The 27,139-nt window shown below is 37.8% G+C and overlaps 3 protein-coding genes across 9 annotated transcripts in view; 1 reads left to right on the top strand and 2 right to left on the bottom strand.

Annotated features, from left to right (window-relative positions):
* The window catches only part of LOC143148470 (protein couch potato), a 208,243-nt gene extending 192,217 nt beyond the window's left edge, over nucleotides 1–16,026 (bottom strand). For both annotated transcript variants that reach the window (XM_076314830.1, XM_076314828.1), the window contains exon 1: nucleotides 15,826–16,026. In XM_076314830.1, the coding sequence (XP_076170945.1) occupies nucleotides 15,826–15,888 (63 nt within the window). In that variant the 5' untranslated portion in view covers nucleotides 15,889–16,026. The remainder of the gene's footprint in view (nucleotides 1–15,825) is intronic.
* Nucleotides 16,027–19,821: 3,795 nt separating this feature from the next.
* Erf1 (eukaryotic release factor 1) overlaps nucleotides 19,822–27,139 on the bottom strand; it is a 14,048-nt gene continuing 6,730 nt past the window's right edge. For 5 of the 6 annotated variants that reach the window (XM_076313386.1, XM_076313388.1, XM_076313385.1 and 2 more), the window contains one exon: nucleotides 19,822–26,766. Coding sequence is in view for 3 of the 6 variants with exons in the window: in XM_076313385.1 (XP_076169500.1) it covers nucleotides 26,684–26,766 (83 nt within the window). In the remaining 3 variants the exon portion in view is untranslated. The remainder of the gene's footprint in view (nucleotides 26,767–27,139) is intronic. The other variant, XR_012992346.1, reaches the window with a different exon arrangement.
* Mcm10 (minichromosome maintenance 10 homolog) lies at nucleotides 21,035–23,639 on the top strand. Its single transcript, XM_076313382.1, has 2 exons — nucleotides 21,035–21,164; nucleotides 21,246–23,639. The coding sequence occupies exon 2, from the start codon at nucleotides 21,255–21,257 to the stop codon at nucleotides 23,376–23,378; it is 2,124 nt and encodes a 707-aa protein (XP_076169497.1). The 5' UTR covers nucleotides 21,035–21,164; nucleotides 21,246–21,254; the 3' UTR covers nucleotides 23,379–23,639.

Here is a 27,139-nt window from a genome sequence, read left to right as displayed (position 1 = left end):
ACTCCGTGAAAGTTTCATTGGCCCGTGAAAAAATCGACAAAGATATTTCGAATTCACTGGGCAAATAGCTATCGAGCGGCGAGCGTAACGGCATTATCCTCTTATCCGGTGGGTACGCCGTGGTATTGCGTTATGCGTTAACTTTCATTGATGCGTGCAGGTGCGTGCATAAAGAGAACCGCTCATTGATTCCGCAGACACTCTCCCTCTCTCTCATTCTCTTACTATCTTGCTTTATTGCTCTCTCTTTACTCTCTTGCTCTATCGAAAAATAGAGGAGAACAAGAGAGAAAGTAAAACTCTCTTATTCTCCTTACGTCTTTCTCTCTCTCTCTTTCTCTCTTACTATCTTGCTCTATTGCTCTCTCTTACTCTCTCTCCTTACTCTCTTGCTCTATCCTTGCTCTATCAAAAGACAGAGGAGAGTAAGAGGAAAGTAAAACTCTCTTATTCTCCTTACGTCTTTCTCTCCCTCTTGCTCTCTTACCATCTTGCTCTATTGCTCTCTCTTACTCTCTTGCTCTATACTTGCTCTATCAAAAGATAGAGGAGAGTAAGAGGAAAGTAAAACTCTCTTGTTCTCCTTACGTTTTTCTCTCTCTTTCTCTTACTCTTTCCTTATTCTCTTGCTCTGTTGCTCTCTCTCTTATTATCTTGCTCTATTACTCTCTCTTACTCTCTCCTGCTCTATTTTGCTCTACCTTTTACTTTCTATCTTACTCTTTCCTTACTCTCTTGCTCTATTGCTCTTTCTCTTGTTCTCTCTTGCTCTACCTCTTACTTTCTACCTTACTCTTTCCTTGCTCTCTTTCTCTCGTGCTCTATTGCTCTCTCTGACTCTTTTCTTACTCTCTTGCTCTTTCTTGCTCTATCTCTTACTTTCTATCTTACTCTCCTTGCTTTTTCTTTCTCTTTTACTCTCACCTTACTCTCTTGCTCTCTCTGACTCTCACCTTACTCTCTTGCTCTCTCTGACTCTCACCTTACTCTCTTGCTCTCTCTGACTCTCACCTTACTCTCTTGCTCTCTCTTGTTCTATCTTTTACTCTCACTCTTACTCTCTTGCTCTCTTTCCCTCTCTCGCTATCTCATGGCCTCTTGCTTTCTCGAAATCTCGCTCTCTCTGGTTCTCTCTCCCTCTCTCGTTCTTTTGCTCTCTGTTTTCTTGCTCTCTCAATATCTCGCTCTCTCTCTTTCTCTTTCCATCTCTTTGCCTGAGATTCGGACCATTCGAGACGAACGTTACCACCGCGTTCGAATCGTTCGAAAACTCTCGCGAAAATGTTCCCCCGCTCATCGCGTTCACAGACAATTTTACAAATGTCTCGCATCGGTGGAATTCTTGCGAAGAAACCGTGAACTCCTCGCTCACCGTGGATACCGAAGGGAACTGCCGCGTGATTTCACGCGGTTTAACGAAGTTCCCCGATTAAAGACGATTCTGAACGAAGTTTCGCTCCGATCGACAGAAACGAACTTCCTCCCCCCGAGGTAAGTCGCTTTCGAAAAGTTTCACGCGTTCGGAAAGCGAGGGAAAATGGATGTACAATTAAATTTCTTCCAACGGGATGCAATAATAGCAGAACGAAACGTTCCTTTTCGATGATAACATACGGGACCACAATATCTCAATTTGGCGTTGAATCATGGTTAGATTCGAAAAGGTATTGGGTTGTTCGAAAATTCATTTCGTTTTCCAAAATGGAGAATATATAATTTAATAAAATACTTATACACTCTAAAAAAATCGTGTCTCATTTTCACCAAACAAAAAAATGAAACGACTTTCCAAACAACCCAATATTTTTATGGGTAATACGACGATCGCTATGTTACGGCACCTACACTTTCTCCTGATATACATAATAAAGACGTTCTGATGGTAATAAATATTCGTAATGGAATATTGACGTAATACGAATACGAAGAAGAATTCGATCGAAAGATAAAGAAGAACATTACGAACCGCTCGTGATTTCTCTAATATACGATAGGTAAAATCGTTGTGGTAATGAAATAACGATGTTAAAAAATTTGTTCTCTCTTCTATTTTATAATGGAAATCGTATTGATGCTCTTTCGATGAAGGTCGACCGAAGTTCTGTATCCTCTGTTCTCGACATCGAACGAAGAATTTTTTAATATCGAATATTGCGGTTTAAAATTTGAATACGATAAATAAATTTAGTACGGAGAAGAACGAAGTCGCGCAACACGATCCTGACAACATCCGACACGGAGCATCGGAAGGGAATAATTCTAGACTCGTTCAACTCGAAAGGCAGAATCTCGGACCAACTAGACACGAAGAAGATCTCGAACTGGTGTAAGCCGAATTGGTGGATCGAAGAAGACGTTACACCCAAAGGGAACGACATTGGACTTCTGATGTTCTACGAGCAGCTCACGGTTACGTTGAACTTGAAAGGAATGATCTAGAATCTACCAAAAAGAGGCACTCTCGGACTCGTGGAACTCGGACCGAAAGGAATCGTACACGTAAAACTTGAAGAGAATGACTCCAAACTTATGGTACTCGAAACGTTGGACTCGGTGGATTCGAATGGGATACTAGTAGATTTAACCCTTACCACTCCTACGTCGAGTGTGGCTCGTCATCACATTTCTCACACCAACTTCAATGTACAACCACCTTACTACTTAATGTAAATGTAAAATATATTTGTTACACACTCTGCACTGTTGCGATACAACATTTTATTGCGACCCACTTTTTTTTATCTATTTTGAAAATTAGTTGAAAAATTGTTAGTAGGTGAAGAAAAATTAAAGTGTGTAAAGGGTTGACACTAAAAGTACCAAGAGTGATACGTATTCCTATTTCTCTGGGCTTTGTACATGTCTTCGAAAGTAGAAGGGGAAAAGACGAATTAATTCAGGAATATAATTAGTTTTCTATTTCAATAATTATCACCGAATATTGTAGACAAGAATGTCGTTAATAATCGAGTAACTTTAAAAAGAAATTCAAAACAGGTCAACCTTTGGTAGTTTTAGTGAACGTATTCCTATTTCTCTGGACTTTGATCTTTGAAAGTAGAAGGGAAAAAAACGAATTAATAATCGGGTAACTTTAAAAAGAAATTAGGAATATAATTAGTTTTTTATTTCAATAATTATCACCGAATATTGCAGGCAAAAAGCCGTTAATAATCGAGTAACTTTAAAAAGAAATTCAAAATGGGTCAACCTTTGATGGTTTTAGAGTTTAAGAAAACCCCCACGAACTTATGGGCATTGAAAGGAAAGAGGGTGGACTCGAGAAATCTAGGGAAAATAATACCAAACTAGTGAAACCTAAAGAAGACGACACAGAATTTATGTAATTCTAAGAGAGACGATACTGAATTCGTGGAACCTCGAAACGTGCGTTATGAACTCGTGGTATCCCAATGTACTGTGAGCCGATGAAAAGAAGACACAGAAGACTGCCTGTAGTTAAATATCGCTCGATTGGCACCACCTATTTCCATTTGGAGCAAGTTTGGCCAATTGGAGGAGCGCAGGTGTTCCATCTTTGTACGTCTATCCCTGAAGTTTGAGCTATTACGTTGCAGCCAATCAGCAGAGATGCTATCTTTTCATCTGCTTACAGTACATCGCACCGAATCCATGAAACCTCAAGGGAAACGACGCCGAATTCGTAGAACTCCAAAGCAGACGACATCGAACTGATGGAATCCTAACGTAGCCGACACCGAACATATGGCAACCCAAGGGAGTGTCGTTAAACACCTAGAACCCCAAGAGAACGACGTCGAACTCGCAAGACTAAGGAGACATCGTTCACAACCATCGACGAACTTAATACAAAAGGCACTTGCGCCAAATATATATTAAATTAAAAAAATAAACGTAAATCTCAATGGTTCGAAAATTAAAATATCCCAACGATGTACTAAAAAAGTATCACAAAAACGAATTCCTATTTCTACGTTATTTATTAAGCTTGATAAAAGCGAAGTTAATGCAAAAGGTACTTGCAACAAGTATCATATGTTAAAATAACATATAACATAAAATAACAGTAACGCAACGCGTACATTAAAAAGATAGACGTAAATTTCAATCGTTGAAAAATAAAAATTTCCCAACGATATACCAAAAAAGTATCACAAAAACGAATATCTATTTCTACGTTATTTATTAAACTTGATAAAAAGATCCAGGTCCAATAAGTACCCAATAATTTCAGACTTTCTAATAATTTGTCCTTTTGGTTTTTATTACCAGGCCCCCAGGGGGCCGGTAAAGCTCAAGATTCGTAAGCCTAGCTAGATCCACCACTGTCTTCGGATAACCAGAGGCCGATCTTTTTCACGTCCCAAGGGACCGTTTCATCCCTATATGGTTCCACGAGTGCACGCTTATCTCTACCGGGTGTAACGTTTTAATATCGTCGATGTTCCTGTTCCACGTTTATGTTCGCGATCAATACCACCGGTGTACGTGCGATTTGATCCCAAGATCCGAACCCGTACCACGCGCCGTGTGCGTAAATACCGTAGTCGCGTTTACCGAGCGTATACCCCGAACGCCTTTAGGCGTTCACCGCACAGCTGTATCCCGATCGATCGAACACTCGTATTCCGCGTTAATAATACCCGATCGGATCCACCGTAAACTCTTGGGGTCCAATACGTTGGATATCGGCCCTCGACCGATTCGATACCTTTACGATCCAAAATTTCTAACGATGACGTCAACAACTGCAACTGTATGCACTTGTTCGGATTCGACGCGCGCTACTCTTACATCCCTCGCAATTTTAATTGGACGAATCTCGTACTAAGTAGCTTCCTTGCTCCCTCGAGAGACTAAATTTTCGACATTTTTTTTTTTTTTATTTCTCATCGTTTTCACCTCCTCAATTATTTTTCACGAATATCATCGCCACTACCTCGCGACATTGCATATTAGTTCGCTCGCGCGGCGACGCTCCCCGCGAAACAGAAATCAACGAGTTTTCGCGCTAATGAGAATACACGGAACACGGTTTGAATCGAATTCGGAGCGTTCGCTAGACGAACAAGAAGCGTTGAAAAATAATTTCCATTTCACTTCGGCGTCGACGGAGTAGAAAATTAATTCGTCGTTTAATTCGCCACGTTTTCCAGACCTATCCCGTCGCGCACGGGCGTGCATAAAACAACGAATCAGAGCGTAGAAAACCTGGAAAGTGTTTCCGATCGTTATACAATCGATCGTGGCTCGCGATTCCGACAGTTTTGCATTACACAACGTTCGCTTGGAAATTTTGTATTTCGAAACAGCGAGGTACCAACGAAGAAACGCGACTCGATCGTTTCCAACGTATCAATATTGATACAATTTTCGACGAAGAGCGTATCGTAGGTTAACGATTCACGATCGTCAAGTTTTTCTATCTACAAACATGTATCACCGAGATATGTACCAAATGTTCACCAAGGATTATCTCAAACATTGATAAACATACCTCGATTAAAAATTTACCATGGAAGAGCTAGTACCCCAGGCTGGTACACCAGCACACGTATTAAACTACATTTCTCTTTGATCGAAGTTTACGTAATTCGCAAGGTGCATGATATAATTGAATAAATATTGTCATTTATTTAACGGCTGTGTTAGACATCATTGTAACAATACGACCCGGCGAAGATAAGATACGACGAAAACAAAAAAATGCACGAATAGCGAGGTACGGCAAAGTGCTGTTTCAATACGTACAGGGTGTCCCGAAAACGTGTACGCGTAATAGGTAAGACGAGAAAAAGAATGTATGTAAATGCATGCGCGATACGACCTTCTGACCCAATTATGGCCGTTTTCGTCTTCCAGTAATTCTTACGGTAATCGCTGACGTATACAACTGGTACTTTTGAAAGAACGGAGAGCTCTACGATAAAACATCTAGAAAACTACATTCGAGCGAAATGTGCCCACTTTTTGCGAAAATAGTTGAACAACTGATACAATAAAAAAAGCAGCTGTAATTCGAAAACAAGGTCGTAGCGGACGTGTGTCTGTATCAAATTTTTGTTTCTTATTCATCCATCTCTGAAGTACTCGTACACTTTGGAACATTCTGTATATACAGTTCGAAAGAAAGAAGTTAATAGTCGCTCGATACGAAAAGAAAAAGAAATATGTGCGGCGTATAATGAAAAAAAAAGAAATCCCCAAACGGGCTCGAATCTGCGCCAAGGAAGTATCAGCAGGGTAAGCAAGCAGCTTACCAACTACGCTATACTTTTACTTGAAAACTCTGCTCGCGCTTTCGCGGATAAACGAACGCCAAAAGTTTAACGTTAAATATCTCGTAAACCGGTAACCGTATGCCCACAGAACCGTAATCACTCGCTTCAGAATTTCTGCGCAGATTCTCGATGACGAGTCTGGCTCGTACCTAAACATTTTTCGGATACTTATATAAGAAATATAAGTAACAATGGCAAAAATATGAAGAAAAAAAAGAAAGGAAACGTAGAACGTATCGTTGAGAAAAATCTCCTGAACTCGAACCTGCGCCAAGAAAGTATCGTTGGAGCGAATTTAGTTGAAAATTTAGCACGTGTTTCTGTAAATAAACTGACGCCAGAGGTGTAACGTTAAATATCTCGTAAGCTAGTAATTGTACGTCCACGAAGCTGTAATCACTCGCTTCAGAATTTCGTGTTTCACGACTGTGCAGATACTCGTTGACGAGTCTGGTTCGTACCTAAAGGCCTTCTCTTGTCAGCAGCTTCTCGACGCGTGATTCAACGCCAATGACGCGACGTTTCGGCGTCGCGACGGTTCCAAAATACTGAACTTAAGTACCAATGTATGTATACGGTGATCAATAACAGATGACAAAGTAAATGCTCGAAAAAATCAATCGAAAACGTTTTCGCACTCGACTGTACCTCTACCCAATGGATCGTACTGTAAATTATCGTCTCTGCTCGATTTTGTATTTATCGAACCGACTAATTGAGAGTAAAACAAGAAACGAAAAAAAAAAAAAAAAGAACAAACAAATAAATGTCATTAGTAAAGAAATTATTGAAAATGTTTTCCATTCTGTCGAATACGCAATTCGACTGTTCGAATTAAATGTCTACGAACGGTTTTTAGCGTGTCTGCTATTTTAATTTATCAAAGGCTAATTCTCTCTTTCGGTTCTTCGACACTTGCAATTTTATTCGGATCGTAAAATTGATTTAACGCTAGTTTCGAACTCCTTTTTCGAATCACTCGATTGAAAACGATTCTTTCGCTGAATCATTTGGCGAGAATTTTCGAAACGAAGAACCAATTGTATTCGTAAATTAATTTGCCTATCTTTCCAATTTCGAAGATATATACGCGATCTGGTACAAACAGGAACAGGCACAACGTCGTTTATTTTGATGTTAACGCGACTCCATAAATAAAAAATTAAGCAATTCGTAACATCGGTAGTATTTATAGATACAAATTCAAGTGTGACAATAATTTACAGCGAGATCTGTTAAATGTTTAACCCGAGACATAATCAAGTGCATGCATACTCGACGAATTATTAAAGACGATTTTCTCGAAAATGAAACGTTTTCGGTATGGAAAAACGTCATCCTCTATTTATAAATGATCCTCTGATCGATTGCTCCAAGTACCGATCACCCAGTACAATAGTATACAATCTTCCCAAACTGCTATAAACCGGTTTTTCCACTAATGAAAATTAAATTACACATCAACTGTTTGCTTTGACAACTTCAGTGCCATCCAATGCACTGAAATTTTTCTAATTTCCAAAGAGAACTCTCTAACTTGAAAAAATAGTGTGCTCTATGAAATATACAAAATATTTCGTTAAAAGATCCAAATTGATTCCACGATTTATTAGTATTTTCGATTTGTTCGATTTCATCGATGTTTTTAGTTTCTCGTGTAAAAAGAGTACTTCGAGGGCAAGGAATGAAAACACACGCGAGATTGAAAATAGGCGCTTATCGATTAATCGTCTCTCGTCGTTCGTTTTGTACCTGTTATGCGATGTTTCGATGGAAAATCATCCACGGTATGCGAACATCGACGGAGAATGCTGAAAGCTGCGCACGCGCGGGGGTATTAAAATAATTCAAACGACCCTTGAACTACCTGGCAGCAGTGGCTTTTTTTACCGTGGTTCTCTCTCGAAAATTAACCCGGTGTTTTCGACGCGAGACTTCCACGGAGCCATTAAAAATTCCAACCAGCCCGTTTGAAACTAATTGACCGCGAACGGAGTTCGAAGTTCGCGCGGATCTTATTTTCCAAACTGCCGGACGAACCGAGTTCGTTAAACGGAGTAAATCGACGAATTGATATCGAGGGGGTGGTTCACCCTTCGCCCTCTAACCTCCAATTATCATTCGTAAACGATGCTTATCGATGATCGTATTATCGACGTTATTCCGCTCGAAATTCCGAAGCAGTCGCGCGTTCCTCGACGCGTTCGATGTGGAGGTAATTTTATTTATTTATTCGTTTGCTCGAGGTATCGATCGGTCGAATACACCAATTTCGTGCGAAAGGAAACTTGGAAGAATAACAGCGATAGAAATTTATTTATACGCGCGAGCGACCATGCTTGGTTGATATTTTTTTCTTTTTTCATGAAAAGTGCATTTGGTTTTTCGAGTATACTTTCGTTTGTCGATGATCGGTACGAACGAAAGATTGAATGTATTTTTTTATTTGTGCACGCGAGCTTAAATGTAAGCATTGCGATGTAAATTTAGTAGCTTAGCGTAATATCTTGCTGTATTGTAATTTTGAGAGATCGCATAGAAGTAAAAAAGTATTTTAATATATCTTAAATTAATCTTTAATATATCATTAAAATGTATGAAAAGTGCATTTGGTTTTTCGAGTATACTTTCGTTTGTCGATGATCGGTACGAACGAAAGATTGAATGTATTTTTTTATTTGTGCACGCGAGCTTAAATGTAAGCATTGCGATGTAAATTTAGTAGCTTAGCGTAATTATAGTATTGTAATTTTGAAAGATCGCATAGAAGTGAAAAAGTAATGCAATTTATCGCATTACTTGCGATATAAGCAACTATCTATCCGTATATATTTATTTATAGATGGAATAATTGACGGAGAAAACAGTACAATTAATTAGATTGCGAGACTTTTATGAGGAATAAATTTTTGTAGCGAAAAATCGGAATTCTTTCGTGAAAATTAACGAGACTTGAACGTTATGAACATTTAATCTGTACGTTTTGTAGAAATTTCTGAAGATTATTCTAGAGTGTTTTTGTAAAATAATTCGATGTGCTTTTCGCTTCGAAATTAATCATTCAAATTTAACGATAATATGACTCTTATGTGAATGAAAATTCCGATATACGCAAATAAATAACGCGTTAGTCAATATGATAAAATGCAACATCGGGAGAGATGTATTTGGATAAACAGTTCCCATGGTATACATATTACACAACATACACCATCGATCAAAAATATTTGATCGCTTGTTAGGGTAGGATAATTCCGACTACGCCATATTTACGACCACTTTCTTTTATTACCTTCGATGCGAGATCAAATAATATTTATCATATTACTCTCTACATCGCAATAATAATGATTTGAAAATATGTTACCGATCTCTCGTGCACTGTAAAAAAGTATATTGCTCCGTAGCCTGAAATTTCACTTTGCGAAACAGTGCAAGAACCGAACTTATTTTGAAATATTCCCCGATGTCTACTTAAAAAGTTGATCAAAGTTACAATTCTCTTTGAGTTAATTAATACAGTTTTTATATCATGGTCGTAATTACCTTCGGGATGAAATAATTCTATAGTAATTACGATCGTGATTCGTCAGGAAGTAAATCAAAGTTTCGATAGATTTGCTTTTAAACTTACGATCGAAGAAAGCGACGATTTCCATTTATTTTATTCGAGTTCTTTTTAAATACATCCTGGACTTAACCGAAACACCATTTAATCCCGCGTCAAAAAATTCATAAAACAGTTCACGGTCGGTTTAACACTCTTAATAGGATGCAGAATAAAATTAATAAATTTTGTAAATTTCTAAACTTTTTCCCTTCTCCCATTACTTTTAGAAATAATGTTACACGTATCGATAGCCTCCTATGATTCTGTATAACTGTTCTCTATTATTGTTTACTCGTGAAACGGTCGATTTAAGTCTTAATAGGATGCACAATAAAATTAATAAATTTTGTAAATTTCTAAACTTTTTCCCTTCTCCCATTACTTTTAGAAATAATGTTACACGTATCGATAGCCTCCTATGATTCTGTATAACTGTTCTCTATTATTGTTTATCCGTGAATAAATAAATAAATTTCAAAATTGCTCACGAACGCATCATTGGCCAGTTATACGACTCTAACACGATTAACAGTACAATTATCGATAGCTTGCGATATATTAAAGTGTTCCTCATACGTGTCTCAAGAAAATTAATGGTTGGGGAAAAAGAGAAACTTATGAAATTGATTATATCTATGAAATAAAAAATGTCAACGTCTTTTGAAAATATTCTATGGAATTTAAAGTATATATCTTTGTAAAAGTAATTGAAACCAGTCATTTTGACCGGTTGGTACATCTAGTGTTAAAAAGGTGGGACATTTCTTAACCCACTATGCTCCGAAGAGTTAAATAAAACCGTTTAGGACCCCTGTATATATATTCATATCACATTTTCATCTCGTATATACGCATAAAACACACCCACACCGTTTAATTCAAGGACAACCTGTACATCCGTGCTAAAATAATTCCTACCTTTAAACGATACATCTAATCCCGTACAACAGCGGGTAAAATTGTTCGTTAAACGAACCCGTGTCAATGAATTTCCCGTTCTAACGTACACGACCGTGATAAAAATCAAAACTTGATCAAACTTCGACGTCCAACTATCCCCAAATCCCTAACAACGGAAAACACACCAGTGTAGAGGGGGAGGGAACGCTATTCATCCGACACCGTACGTAACAATTTCGATCGTTATTGTGCTCGCTAATTGGGTCATCGGCTCGGACGATTTTGCATTCTTTTTTTTTTTTGTTCTTCCGGTTTGTTTGATCCGTCCCGAAATTCAACAATGGTCGCGTATTATTGTGCTTTGTACCGAAGCGAAGGATAATAAAAAAAAAGGAAAGGAAAGAAAAACGGAAGAAAAACAAACAAACGAAATAAATAAAAGGAAAAAGAAAGGGGGGGACGACACAAAAAGCAAGAGAGAGGCAAAGCCCATTTGCGGATTTCGCAGCGAAAGAGTCGTGGGAAATGTAAAAGCGTTTCCTCGTTACATCCGCGCGCGGACTCATCACGCAACAAATACGTTTTTATCCGCGGTGTTGCGAGAATTAAATTTTCCTCTCGTACTTTCCTCGAGCAAGCAACAACCGGGAGACGAAACGAGAGGGAGCGAGCAGCAACGGCGGCAAACAACCAGAAAAACAAGGAGAGGAACCAGCGCCAGCGGAAACGGGGAACAGAGGGAAAATCGCGCAACTCCCCGAAAAAAGCTTCGTCGGTACACGCTTTTTATCTCAAGATCACCGGCTAAATTTTAATTACGAACTCCGCGCGCCGACGATGAGAGTGTATAATTTTTATTACGCGGCTTATTTTCCACGCGGCACCGGGCGGAGAACACCGACCAAGTACCACGGTGACGACGTAACTTGAATTTTACAGCGGGGGCAATTCAACGAGGGATACCCGGAGGCTCGTGAACACCGGTCGCGGGTATCGGTAATTTATCGATAATTCGTCGATAATTATCAAATCGAGAACCAATGGGCCAGTAATTAGTTATTGTCGAGAGGCTGATTGTAATCGTAATAGAGGGAGCAGTAAAGAAAAGAGAAATGATAAAATTGTTAGACGATGTCGAGTAGTGAAAAGAAGAACAATTATAGAATTATCGGACGATGGCGAGTAGTAAGAAATAGAAAAATTATAAAATTGTTAGACGATGGCGAGTAGTAAAAAGAAGAACAATTATAAAATTATCAGACGATGGCGAGTAGTAAGAAATAGAAAAATGATAAAATTATTAGACGATGTCGAGTAGTAAAAAAAAAGAAAAATTATAAAATTGTTAGACAATGTCGAATAATAAAGAAAAGAAAAATTATAAAATTATCAGACGATGTCGAGTAGTGAGAAAAAGAAAAATGATAAAATTATCAGACAATGTCGAGTAGTAAAGAAAAGAAAAATGATAAAATATATCAGACGATATCGAGTAGTAAGAAGAAAAAAAAAATTACCAGACGATGTCGAGTAGCACAGAAAAGAAAAATGATAAAATTATCAGACGATGTCTCGTAGTATAAAGAAAGAATAATTATAAAATTGTCAGACGATGTCGAGTGGTATAAAGGAAAAAAAAAAAATGATAAAATTATCAGCAACGATGTCGAGACGACACGAACGAGCGAAAACTGTTAACATTGCTCCGTTTGTACAAGGGTGGATAAAAACAGAGGGTTCGGATGCGGAGAACGCTCGGCGCACGTTAAACCAGTGTTTTCCAAAGTAGGGGACGCGACCACTAGGGGGAACGCCTTACGATCCAAGTGGGACAAGAGAGAACATTTTTAATGCAGAAAAATGCAGGTAACTTAAGTATCTCTTTAATACGATTATCATTGGAGTTTAACAACTGTAGCTGTATTTTTCTGTTAAGCAATTTTAAATATTTCACTTAACCGATTCAACGAGCGTTCCTAGTTCGAGACAATTATATAGAACTTGAATTTTCACGATTCTTTGTTTCGCGTAGTATGTTGTGTACGATTTATTTATTAACAGGAAAGTTTCGCAAGCGTTTCATTTGTCCAAAGGTTTTCTTCGAATTATCTTTAATGTCCAACGAGTATACAATTCGATCGATAAAAACGAGCTGATTTTAAACGAAGTGAAATAAACATAACAAAAATTCTTTTTCAAGAGGGCGGGGCGGGGCGGGGCTGGGCGGGGCGTCTGTTAAATAGATTGAAAATCACCGAACCAAACCATGGACAAGGTAAACAAAGTACAGCTTTTGTATCGATTTCATTCGATTCGTAAAATTAGTTTAAAAACGAGTTTGAAAATTTGTACGCAAAGTATTCGATTATAATTGTTGTGATTGTAAACTAATTCGCTTTGTTCGCGATTTTCATCGAACGATACGGCAACATTTTACAAAAATATGCCATTCGATTATTATCCAAGTATTGTTCGAATAATGCACAATTTTCGCGATATGGATGAAAACAGAAGCAAGGATCAGTTGAAAGATGAAAATCTGACGACTATTGTGCAACTTGTTATGACTTCATTGAGGTCCAATGTTAAACAGCTTATATTTAAGCGGCTTATACTTCTTGAAGCTCAAGAATATCATAGAAGGTAAAATACCTTAACCCCTTGATGCATAGAAAATTTGTGGAGAATACGAAGCATCAAATGTAACACACATTTTCCCCGGTCTCGTATGAAAAATTTCCATAAAGCGCGAAACAGATGCGTAAAAATGTGTCAAGAACCATCCAATGTTCTTTTATAGTACTTAACTTCGTTAGCAATTTGAAATATATTTGGAAAAGTTGAATCGAGTAATATATTACACCAACACCTCTAAAAGTGATCAACTTTCTCGCCTGGTATAATAATATCGTATATCATATAGTATAATAATATAGTAGGTCAAAAATATCATTTGTAGCGTTAAAAAAGCATGTATACCTGATATAATAGTAACATAAATTACCGTTCGAACGGTCATTAGATCGTATAATTATATTTTCATTCGTTAAAAACGCGAGCCTCGTTAAATCGATAATATCGATAATTAATATCGTCGAATTAACCGGCAGTATCGATAGAGTCGCGAACCTGTCGATATTCTCGCGTTAGAAATGGATAATAAAAACATTAACAGCTCGACCGGTTCATCGATGTATGTATGTCAGAAAATTTATCATTACCGGGGCGTTCGGTCGAAAGTCGACGTTCCTGTTCGCTGGCAATGCGGAAGAACGCGCTCGCTCCAAGGAATCGTAAAAGGAAATCGAGCAAAACGATGACCAAGTTTCCTGCTCGAGCCGCCTGTTCCCGTTCAATAGATCACTCTTCCTGATCCAGATGACAAACCACCACGAGAGAACGAACGAGCGAGAAAATCGCCATTTTCTCCGGTTGGGGGAATCGCGGTCGCGCCTCGATCGAGAATCGATCACGAAACGCACGACCGAATCGAGATCGCCGGTGATCCGCGATTTCAGCGGGAAATAACTTATGGCCGGGTTTACAACCGACAACATCTCGAATTAAAGCCGCACTCGTATACGCGACGCGAAGAAACGCCAGGAATAATCCCACGAGTGTTGTTCTTGGACGAAAACAAGTATCATAATATTTCTCGATATTGCGCAAGCTGTCGAGAGAAAGAGAGAGAGAGGGAGAAGGCTCCGCCGGACGTAAAAAATGTCGCGATTCCCGAATTAATTCGCCCCGAACCTACTTCGATTTATACAAAGAGGCTTCTCGAATCGTGAAACGCAGTTTATCGCGCGTACCTTCGTCGTCGTCGCGTGATTCGATCATCAATATGCACCACTCGAGCCCTGGTTTTAGATCAAAGGACGAAGACACCACGAGCAATCACGACGGACCAATCAACGCGTGTCGTGAAGACGCCGCTAGATGTGGTAACGGTCCCGTGCGAGTGAAAGTTAATCGAGAATTCGCGAAACAAGTGCTAGCTGATAAGAACGACGGGTTGAACGATCTCGACGATGGGGAATTAACCGTGGCAGAGTTAAAAAACTCCAGACCTCGTGTTTAAAGAGGGTACGAACACGTCGCGAGCGATACACGAGGAAAATCGACGCGCAACGATAACACCGACGCACGAATTTACCGAGGTACTCGGATCGCTGAATCGTTCGCGCGGCGTTACGGTCGCGCGTACCGGCCGGTAAGTGCGTGCGTCGTATGGCGAAGCGTAATCCGCCACCATATGATGTGACACACACCGTACAACGAGAGCCCTCGGCGGCTCTCGTGTTGCGGAAAAATCAATAACAAGCGTGGTCTGGCGTGGCGCGTCACTCTCTCAGGTGCTCAGGCTGCGAGGAAGGAAGCCGACCCGTGCTAACCAGGCTAGGCAGCCAGCCAGCCAGCCAACCGTCCGATCGAGCGGACGATGGAAACGAGTCACCTGCGGCACACTGTTGTGCGGCGCGCACGATCGAATTCCCGCCTTCTCCACACTACGCCGACGGCTGCGGCTGTGCACATGCTAGAGGGGTCTCGGATCCGGGGGGTGAGGGACGAAGACGGAGGGAGAAAGAGAGGGCGGGAGGGAGAGAGGCACGCGCGTAGTTGCGTGTATGTGCACCATCGTAACGCAAGGTTCGCGCGCGGAATGCGCCTGCGCGTCTCGTGACGTGCACCCGTCGAAGGGAGAAAGAGAACAGGGACGGAAGAGGCGAAAGAGTGGGAAGAGAAGACGGGAGAAAGAGAGAGAGAGAGAGGAACGCGGCAGAGAGGGCGCGAGAGAAACGGGCAATATGGCGAGCGTGGGAGTGGGACGGAGGGTAACCAAGGTAAGTTGATAGGAAGGAAGGAAGGAAGGAAGGATGTCGGATGTTCTCTGCACGAATGTGTTGGCGCGCGTGTGCTGTCGGAGCGAGAGGAACGGTAGAAGGGTGAAAACGAGGAAGCGATCGACTGGGGGGATATGTAGAAGAGGACCCGTGTGCGTAATGCGTACGCGCATCGTTAACGATATCACTGTAGCCTGTTACCACGTACCTCGTCTTCGCCGGTGGCCACCGTGTTGACGGAGTCCATACTCTGAGAGAGCGGCGCGTCCATGATGCAAGCGAGTTTGCTGGATGGTCCGGGGTTTCCGGGTGCTGCGGTTCGAGCGGGTGGCGGCGATGAATCCACCGTATCCCGTCTCGGGCGTTTTAAAGCGGGCGGCGTTATGGTTGTACCGGCGAAGACGACAGGCGCCTCCAGGACGTATCACTGGGGATAACCCTTTACTCGTGAAAAATTCAGGCGTTTCGCCCACTTCCTCCTTCTCCACCTTTTCCCTTTTTCTTCTCTTTCGTGCTTCCTTTCGTTGCCTCGCTCTCTGTCTGTCTCTCTCTCTCTCTCTTTCTCTCTCTCGCTCCCTCTTTCTCTCTCTCTCTCTCTCTCTCTCTCTCTCCCTCTCTTTTTCTCTCTGGTTGATTCACTTCTTCTTCCGCTTCCTGTTACGTTTCTTCTTCGCCGCCTGCTCCTCCGCCTCCACCGCCACCACCTCCTCCAGCCCTACAACAGCGCGGTGCTGCTACCGTTCTCGATGCACCTGTCACACGCTGCAAGGGCGTCAGGAAAGACCAATGCAGAGAGAAAGTAAGAGAGCGAGGGGGGAGGCGGGAGAGAGAGAGAGAGAGACAGTCTGAGCAATACGTAGAATGTGTATGTAGCCTGCAGGTGTTCCCACGCGTCTATTTTAGAGCAATCGATACACCGTGCCCGTGGAGGAGGGCCGAACCCAGAGAACGTGCTCTACAGTGGTGGCCCGTTGACGACACTTGTTCATCTATCGGCGGATAGCCCATGCAGCGATAAAGTGCGATCCTCTGTCTCTTGACGTGTCACGCTCGTCGATCGACCGATTAATCGTGTCAGTAATCGATGGCGACGAGGACGTGAACGACAACGGCAACGATTCACCGACGGATCCGGACGTATCCGCGCGACTTGCGCGTAGACAGGTTACGGCGATTCGCGGGAGACGTTAAGCGCGTTTTTTGCGAGCGCGCCGCGTGCGACCGTCGTGTATTCGACCGTGTACTGCTATATCGGTGTTTATACGCGTGTATGCCTGTGTACGTGGTCTGTCTGTGTATGTACGTAGACGGATTTACGTGTCTGTGTGTCTGTGTATGTAACAATTACGCGACGATTAACGAGAGACGAGTGAAAGACGAGTCGATCGAGAGAAACGAAAAAACATGGACCGCGATTTAAATGAACAACACACCGGCCAGGCAAGTAAGAATAATAATAATATTGTTACGTAAGCACTACGACACGACTGGTACGCAGGTTGCCGATAGACTGACGGACTGCGAACGAGCGCGACGGTCGAGACGGGTGCGCGCGCGGGGTCGGCTCGCCGTCGGCGCAGGGGTGGGGCGCGGTGGGGTGGCCCGCGGGCCACTGGGTCGGGGTAGGTGAGTGGGCGGCTTGGGGGGTGGGGGTCACGCACGAGGTACGACGAGGGGGTCAAGGGGCAAGGCACGCGCCTGGGGGGACTCGCCCTCTCTATTCTACCTTTTCCTCTGACGACGCTGACGGCGACTCCGACCGAGGAAACTGAGCTCTATCAAACGGAGGCATCACCGAGTTCGTTAGGGGGAAAAAAAAAACGAAGGATTCTCCAGCTTCGTCGTATACTTCTTTCAATTCCAGAGAACGCAAAGTTCAGGAAAATTATGTTGACAACCGCGTTGCTATGTGGAGCGCCTTTCAGTGTACGGTGTTTGGCAATATTCTTACACCGTTCGGCCCTTTACAAATTGATACTCATAAAGGAACGTAAATCTGTAACGCTGCTGTTTTTCCTCTACGTACAGGTGATTTACTTTTCAGTATTTATATCTTATTTGAATATTTTCAAATCTTTTCGGTAAAACGTTGGAATAAGAGAAGCGTAAACAATGTTGAAAGAGTTTTTTTAGTCCGTGCTATCAAAAAATTTATATTTATTACATTTTCTTACAATTTTTAATCTTAAGAATTCCCCGGTAAAGTTTTAAGTAGAATCTCGAAGAATTGACTAAGCTGTAAAACGTTCGAAGAAGACAGTGCATTGCGATAAAGTGTAAAGATTGGAAACTTTGGGGCGTTTTCTTCCCGAAATCAGATTTTTCAAGTTGGTGCAAATCGATATCTCAAAAACTAATCAAGCCTTCGACTTGAAATTATAATTTATATAAAACATGTCCATACATCTATCGAATCGAAAATATAACCACATCTGCTATAATTATTTTCTTACTAACAGATACGAACAAGATTGTTTAATCGTTTTTTAAACTTGAAAACGACACGCAACAATTTAGGAAAATTTGCAAACATCTTTTAATAGCCGGCAAACACAAATTTTGAAACGATCAATGGAGCAATTTTTTTTTATATAAATTCCTGATAATATTCCTCGTTTCAAAATGTTTGAACGACTGCTCCACTTTGAAGAAGTATACGCGGACTTGACTCTTACATTTACCGCAAATCAAAGGAATCGTTTCGTTAAGAGTTATTATTGCGATTCGGAGCCGTGTAATATTACCCCGCAACCATTTTGAAAATGAAAATACTCTAGACTGCTTAGTTTTACACGGACATCTGCATTTTCCACGGGGTGCAGATGGTATCGAGTCCTCGACGGTATGTGGAGAAGGGGGACGAGAGAGGAGGAGAGGAGAAAGAGAGAGCTATGCGTGTTACTTCGTTCTACTCGAAAAACTTCGTAACCATACGCTTTCCCCGTGACTAACAGGTGGAAGCAGTTTGAAACGTGCAGCTTTCCTCGAGATTAGCAGGTGGAGGATGCTACTACTAGTCGCGTCGCGGATTATTTCGAACCGGGACTAGAGAAACTGCCTTCTCAGGTAGAAAGCAGATGGACGACTTATACAAAGCGTGTTTCAGATGGATCGCCATTTGTTTTTTTTTTTTTTTTTTTTTCTTTCGTTCGTCAACCATTATCAAGAACAATGGCCAACTTTGTACAAAAGTCTCTTCGGTGTATCGCTTGTTTCTAATCGAATTTTCATGTCCAAGAGTGATCCTCGACTCGAAATTTAATTCATTTAATATTACACACTAAAGAGGTACGATTTTCCTTCGCGAAGGAAATTCTCGCTCGGGAGCGAATTAGAACGGCAGCCATAGTAAATAATAACGGATGCGTGTTATAAGTTCTACAGACAGTAAGGTGTAACGAAAAGAATGTTTTATTGATGGATTGCTCGAATCCATCGTCGGTACCACGGCAGCAAGTGGTGTAACAGTATACATACGCTCCCCAGTTACTGAAAACAGTAAATCTATTGTATTTTACGAGTCAGTGCACCTGCATACGCAACCGATAAATTGATAACGGAATGGATATAATTTTTACGTTATTCATTAGTAGTATATTGTACAAGTGCATTAATAATATTTCATAAATATTTCATCCCACGATTCGCTGACTCGTGTCTCGTGTTCGTTAAAGTAAGAAAAGTTGGAACATTTTATGCAACTTCCAAAGTATAAATACAAAGGTATTGCAATTAAATACAACTACTCCAACAGATGAGTGCTTATGTAAAGAATATGAAATGACTTGCACGCTATGATTACTGCGGCGCAAATTTCAAGCGAACGTATGTACTATGCTATTCGTTTCGCTCGATAATCGTCAGTATGTATGCACATGCAAAAACACACACGTTTCTAATAAAGCTTACACGATATTTGAAAAAAAAATATGTTCGCCTTTACTGGTTTCAATATTATGAAATATATAATACCGCTCTCGTACGGTTGTTCGATGAATTGCAATTGTCAAAAGTTGACATTGTCTCGAACCAGGGAATATGTTGAAATTAAAAAAGAATAAAAAATAAACTTTTTAGCGAGTATGTAGAATGTAATAAATATAAGCGACATGTAGAAACAAACAAGCAATATATGTACTGGTAAATTGGTAAGGAGCAATGGTTTCGATATTCTCCATCAGGATGCAATAACAAATGTTCCAAGTATGGTTGGTATTTATAAATTTATTATAAACTTTGATTATTTCAATCTCTAATGCCATTTAAAATTGTAATACAAAATAAGTAGTATTCAGGGCGTTGACAGGTATAGCAAGTTAAGAGGTATAAAATTCCACGTACCATCTTCATAAATCCAAAAAGTATAAGAAATGCGTCGCGTATCCATCTATACGAAACTTTCGGTACTGCGTGTACCTCTGCAGAAGTAATTTCGGCATCCGTTAGCCTCGACTGCAACATTCAAAGTAAATATTTTATAAACCGGTCGATTTTCGCGCTACAGATTGCTGAGAAGGCAACCTCCAAGCTGGAGAAATCGTTAATCGATATTGAATAAAACTTGACCCCTTGATTACGTACCGTTGACGGACGTATATTCGTAAATTGTCCAATTTTTATATTAGCGTTGTAAACTTGATGTACCATTTACAAACTATTATTCAGAGAAATGAAACTTAAGAAATAGTATCTAAAAATACTACTTTAATGGTTCTTCTTTAACTCGGATTTTAAAATAATAGTTTAACGATTCTTTAACATTGATTAATTCAAATGATAAAAAATATTATTCAAAAGGTAAATAATTGTTCACCTTTTTATCGATAATATATTTTCTTCCCGCATAAATTTTCTTTCTTTTTAGTGAATTTTACTTTTTATGATGGGTGGTTGATTAATTAAGATTTATTTCGAATAAAATCAACTATACTAGCACGGAGCTTCGCTAACGTTCAATTATTTTCATCAAGAGAATATTCGTTTCTTTTCATATATTTAAAAATATTAAATCATCGATCGAATTAATTACTATCTTTTGAATTACAAATATTTAATATTACCGTCTCTCGAATCATAAATATTAACTCACATATCAGGAACTACCGAATGTTTGCGTCTATTGGTTAGCTGTATATTATCCACATAGTTTCCAAATCAGTAACGAATTTATGATTATTCAAAATATGTATAATATCAACCAATTACAATAAAATATGAATTTCAAAATTTATCAAAAGATATATTATACTCGTAATAATTATATAATATAGCCAATATAAATATGCAGCGAACCAAATCTAAGTTTACAACTGTATTAATGGAAACGTGACTTCCTTCCTTATTAAGAAACGGCGGGAAAAATAGCCAAAAGTAAGCTACACAAATACACGATGTTCCACACATGAGTAGTCTAAATAGTGCTTGCTAGCAATATACACATATTAATATGTGAAGTTGATTCACAAAATTATCGAAAGTATAATTTGCTGTAGTAATTAACATTATATTTTTGTGTGTGACAAATTTTTTAAATTTCAAATATCTAAGGTTAGTAGATTATCACATTTAACAATTTCATAAAAATAAGTCTAATTTGTATAAGTTCTACAATACGCAATTTGATTTCAGATATTTAAAATGGATAACGATAGTGACTCTGATGTGGGTGATATTTTAAACGATCTTTTAGCTAATGATGATCCAGAAGAAAATCAAAAATTACAACCAACAAAAATCCTGAAAGAATTAGATTTTAATTTCTTAGATGGTACATCTGAAATAAACAATGAAACTAAACAAATTACTCAAGAACACAAGAGCGAAATTTATGACGATACCCTTGATTCTTCGGATGATGAAGATAAACGTTATTTTGAGGAGCAGAAATATTCCAATTATGGCCGTGACATAAAATCTTTGCTAAAAAAGGATACATCTAAAAATACTGAAAATAAACCACTACCTTGTAAAACAAGTCAAAGAACATTTGATTTTAGTGCTACAAAACAAAGTATAAATGCAAATACAATGCCTAATAACAGTTCTGTTATATCAAAAGATGTTTATAGCGATCCATTCTTTGGATTAAGAATCATTAGCCCAGTAGTGTCTTCCATGGAATTAAAGGCACGCATGAATGGTAAAACACCAGTGACAATATCAAGAGTTAAATATCATGTTACCTCAGAAAAAATGGATAACGATTGGGTAATTGCAGGAGTTTTAATAAATAAATCTCTTACAAAGACTTCTCAAAAAGGAAGTTTATATTCTATATGGAAAATAAGTGATTTATCCGATGATATGAATACAATATGTCTTTTCATGTTTAGTAATGCGTATAAAATGTTCTGGAAAACTACTATTGGAACTGTGATAGGTGTTCTTAACCCCAATGTCCTAGAATCCAAAGATAATACTGACTTGGCCACATTGTCTATTGATAATCCTCAAAAAATAATGATTCTTGGCAAATCTAAAGATATGGGGAAATGTAGATCGATAAAAAGGAATGGTGAACCCTGTAACTCTATTGTAAATACTAGTCGCTGTGAATTCTGTGTATTTCATGTTCAGCATGAATATAAGAAGTGCTCTCGAAGATCAGAACTTCAAGCGTTTAGTAATACACAAAAATTTTCAGTAGATATGTTAAAAAATAAAATGCAACAACGAAAACCACTTAATAATAATTGGTCAGAATTTAATGCTGTTGTTGCTGTAAAAAATAAACGCTTAGAAGAAAAAAATGCTAAACTTTTAGCATTACTTTCAGGTAGTGAAAAGACTAAAAATTCAACTAGTATTAAATTAGTGGACAGCATAAACTGTAAAACAGTAAAGTCAACAGAACAGCAAGGAAAAAGTGATTTGCAACAGATAAATCAATCAAGGGGTTGGAGAGCTGCTGTACTATCTCAATCATCTTCAAATGACAAAGATGTACCATTTTCATCTGCATTATTAAAATCATATGCCAGTAAACAGAATGTAGGGAAAAAAGATTTGAGCGTGCTCTCCTCTTCACCTTCGGGTCCCTGTTTAGGTGTCGGTTGCTCCAAAGGAACCATAGATTTATCAGCACCAATAACTAGAAACCAAATTAACACAGTTAAAAGTAACGCAATTAAATGGATCCAAGAAAATGGAAAAATTAAACCTAAAGATCCTAATAAAGTACGCTTAAGTAAAGAAGAAAAGATGGAAAAAGGAAAAAAAAGATCTAGAGAATCAGACATTTGTGAAGAACAAGAAACGAAAAAACAAAATGTATTATCAGACAAATTTAAAGAAATGATGCAAACTAAATCTGCTCATACTGACCTTATTGAAAAGTCTTATGAGCAGGAGAAAGAAAAATATTTTAATAAGTTAGAAATGAAAGAAAAAATGGAGGAGAAGATGTTAACTACTTATAAGGTCTCCTGTAAAGCTGTTAAATGTTTAGTTTGTAAATATACATCATTTTCTGCTTCTGACATGTGTAAAGAACAGAAACATCCATTGCGTGTTACTGATGCAACAAAAAGATTTTTTAAATGCGCAGATTGTGGAAATAGAACAGTAAGTTTAGATAGAATACCTTCGCATAGTTGTATAAAATGCAATAGTTCAAATTGGACAAGAGCTGCAATGATGGATGAAAGAAAAACAAATATACATGTTACCACATTGTCTATACGTGGAGATGAAGAATCTCATATAGGATCAATGATTAAAGGTGCCAGTCTTAATCTTTTGGTACCAGATAAAGATGACTAATATTATGTTGTATATAGTAAATTTAAACTTATAAAATTCTAAAAATAAAAAGTAATATTTTTTCTAAGATTTTATATATACTAGATATTTATACTGTATCTTAAGTACAAATAACTTCATATATTTGACCGTATTGTCCTTAATATCAATATTCTTTCAATTTATGATATATACGAATATAAAAAAACATGATGTAACTTGTGTATGTGCATGTGTGTGTTTGTGTAATTTAATATTTTTACAAGATTAAAATCATTTTCGAAGCAGTCAAAGATAAATACATTTAACTCTGTCCGTCCGAATGTACATACTAAGCAGAAGTATTTAGATATAACCAGGTATAAAAATGGTATGAAATGTGTCTCACTGTGTAACTCTTTTTTATTGTATTATACCAATATTTTTTTACTGATACGACTGTATTTTTATTCATAGATTGAAAAAATGTAGTTTCTCTATTCAACAGCACCTTATTGCATAGGCGAATGTCTTACCAATAACTTAAAGTCCCATACTTGTTTACTAGTTTAGACAACTGAAATTTATGTATATTTATAAAAAGGGAAAGCATTAATGAAATCGTAAATGTCAAGAGACGTTATAATCGGAACCCGGAAATATCTCTCATCAACAAACCATCACGGGGCAAGTGTACTGAATAGTTTCCCTATCTTCTACGTTCTATCACCATCATTATTTGCTCAAACTTTATGTATGTTAAATATTTCTAATTCATTCTGAAAATACCCCGCGAAAATATACGTTATCATGACATTTCCGGGCTCTAATAGCAACTTATTTGCATGAGAAACATAGATTATATTTTCACTTATTAATTTTTCTTCATATCCTATTCTCAGATTCTCATTAGATTTGGACATTAAAGACACGTTAATTCTTCTGTATAAATTTTGAGTAATGTCTATGTGAAAAAAGGGGGATCAGAAATAATGTTTAATTATTGGGTAGTTTCGTGGTATTGTTAATGAAACGCAAAAATACCATTTATTTCTTTATACTTCTATAGAATTTAAAAAACAAATCAGAATATAATTTCTTTTAATCTTGCATTATTAAGAAAAAAAAAAAGGTACAAATTATCATGCATATTAAAATTATTACAGAAATAAAAATGAGTATAAAATTTGTTGTACATTTGCAAATTAACGATTTAAAAATAAAAGCAGTTACATACGTCAATTAATATGTATTATTTCAAGGTAATATTTTGTGTCTTTATAATGAGAATATAAATTATTCGCGTGCCGCATGTTGTTTTGTAATCGTATAAATCATTATTTCAATATCCCTCTTTATCACTTCACAGAACATTATTTTCAATAAATTATGTATCAAGGTACGGCCAACATCCAATCTTTAACTTGAATTTCATAACTTTACGTATCTTCGTGGTCACTTCAGTGAAAACGAGTTAAACCTTTAGGATATTGCACAAATGTACTTTACGCGCATAATACATACAAAATATGAGGTATTAAATCCGTACGTCGAGAAATTTGATTAAGCAAAATCTTATAACGATTACATCTTTGTATTGCCTTGTCAGATATAAAGTAACTTTTGAAGGAACAAAAATATTTAACTAGTGCAATACATGAGAATAAGATTACCAAAAAATTATAAATTTGCCAGCATATTATACAACTATGCTTATAGAAGAGATCATAGGCAAGCCATAATCTAAGTACGTCATTGATTCGTTTAAATGAGATGTATGGACGACGTCTCTTTTTTTTTCATGCGCTCTCTTTCTCTGTTTTTACTCTTATTTCTTAAGAGTAAAAGAAGATTACAAAGATTACACGGCTTTTCCTAGTCTCCCTCTAATGTTTATCGTGTTCTTACAGAACTAGGACTTGCATACTTAAAACAAGCTTCTGCTAGGCAGAAGAAATAATCGCACCGACATAGTACTAATTAATTAGCTAGATACCTATTGAAAGAATGTTTACATATCAAAATTTAAAGAAACATTAAGCCGACATGTAACACATTAGTGTCAGTGAAGACAATACACAGATACAATATTTTTAAACCATCGTTCGGAATTCGTTGTGCACATACCATAAGCCAGATCATCTTTTGTTGAACGTTCTATTTTGATGAAGTTTTCATAAAGCTTTACCCCCTGCATCACATACAGTATAATAGTATAAATAACCTAATTATACTATTAATTAACAATACATTATTTTCACCAAAAGATTTCACAACATTCACAAGAACCTTCCTTTACTATACAGCGATATTTCATAAAAGATACTTCACCAAAATGGCCCGTTTCATTCTTCTCCCATTTATACGTACATATTATTGTTTATTACAAAGGTATCATATGAATAAGCAAGTTAAATTAACAATGTTAAAATAATTTTCTAATATTTTTTTTAATAACTGCCACTTAAATATTGCAGAAGATACGTCTTTACTAATGGAGTGCACCGTTGTAACAATCAAAGAGATATCTCGATACACATGCGAAGCATTTGTTATATACAATCGTGAGTGTACAAAATATAAGAATCGAAAGCCAGCGAAGTTAATACAGATTACGAAAATTATCTCTTATGTTTATATGTGTATCACTCGATGAGACGGAAAGGTTTTATTTTCCCGGGATATTACGCGACCTTAACTTATGTCTAAGGCAACAGTGCCATTAAAAATTTAAGTCTATGTACAGAACTCTTCATTATTCATATGAATTTAGTAATTGGTATAGAATGCACGATACGCAACTTCATGTTTATGATAATCAGTTTATTACAACTTATCCATGACATTGTCTGAACAAAAATAACGCTACATCCTCATGTTAGAGTACTCTTTTTTTATCATAAAATTCACGATGAGATGACAAACATCAATTTGATACAAAATAATGTCTCAAATTATGTACTGTACAAACGTATGCAGCTTTGTAGCGCGTGTAATTATTTAAATAAATCCATGTGAATAATTAAAGAATATAATTGTAATATAAGGTAATGTTGTGTGAGATAGGCAGGTATCAAGCTGGCTTAGTTAAGCGTCACAGTCTTCGAGTTGCCTTTTTTCTTCATGGACATGTATTAATTATTAGCGCGCCACATGTTGTGCTTCTCACTTTTGTGTATCAATTGCGAATTGCTTGAATGAACTCTAATGAATAATTTCATGATGTGTGTGTTGCATCATATGATAATTTTATAATCACGTCCTTCTATCTGCCTCTCTTGAATACGATGCAAAGGAAAACATAAGTATATGTTTTCCTCCGAAGATTCGTCTGTTGAGTCACGAATTTAATAGTCATCCAGATCGAAACTATCAATTTCAATATCTTCCAACTGCATACTCTGAAAGTCCACTTTGTACCGCAATATACCTGTAAAATACATATTTCGAAATACTGTTTTAGTAAATACAAATTTGATTAATATACTTTACTCTAGTGAATAAATAGAAAGAAATGAAAATATCTTATCAATATATTACAAATGTCGCTATAGTAAAAAAAAGTTTCTGAACTAGTATTAATAAAACTGAATTTACAATTAATTATCTGTATAAATACAATCATAAATAGAATTGATATGATAATTATTAATCATGCATAACATGTTGCTTACAGTGTCTTTCAATTTAAAAAAAATATATATTAATAATAATATGTATAGGGTATGCATGTTTTAAGAAAAATAGAACGCAATAATAATTAACGTTTACGAAAAACACTGTTATTACGATAATTATACAGT

Source organism: Ptiloglossa arizonensis, chromosome 6 (assembly GCF_051014685.1).
Source record: "Ptiloglossa arizonensis isolate GNS036 chromosome 6, iyPtiAriz1_principal, whole genome shotgun sequence".
Taxonomy (NCBI): domain Eukaryota; kingdom Metazoa; phylum Arthropoda; class Insecta; order Hymenoptera; family Colletidae; genus Ptiloglossa; species Ptiloglossa arizonensis.
Note: the sequence above shows the minus strand (reverse complement) of the source record. Positions and strands in the feature narration are given on the sequence as shown.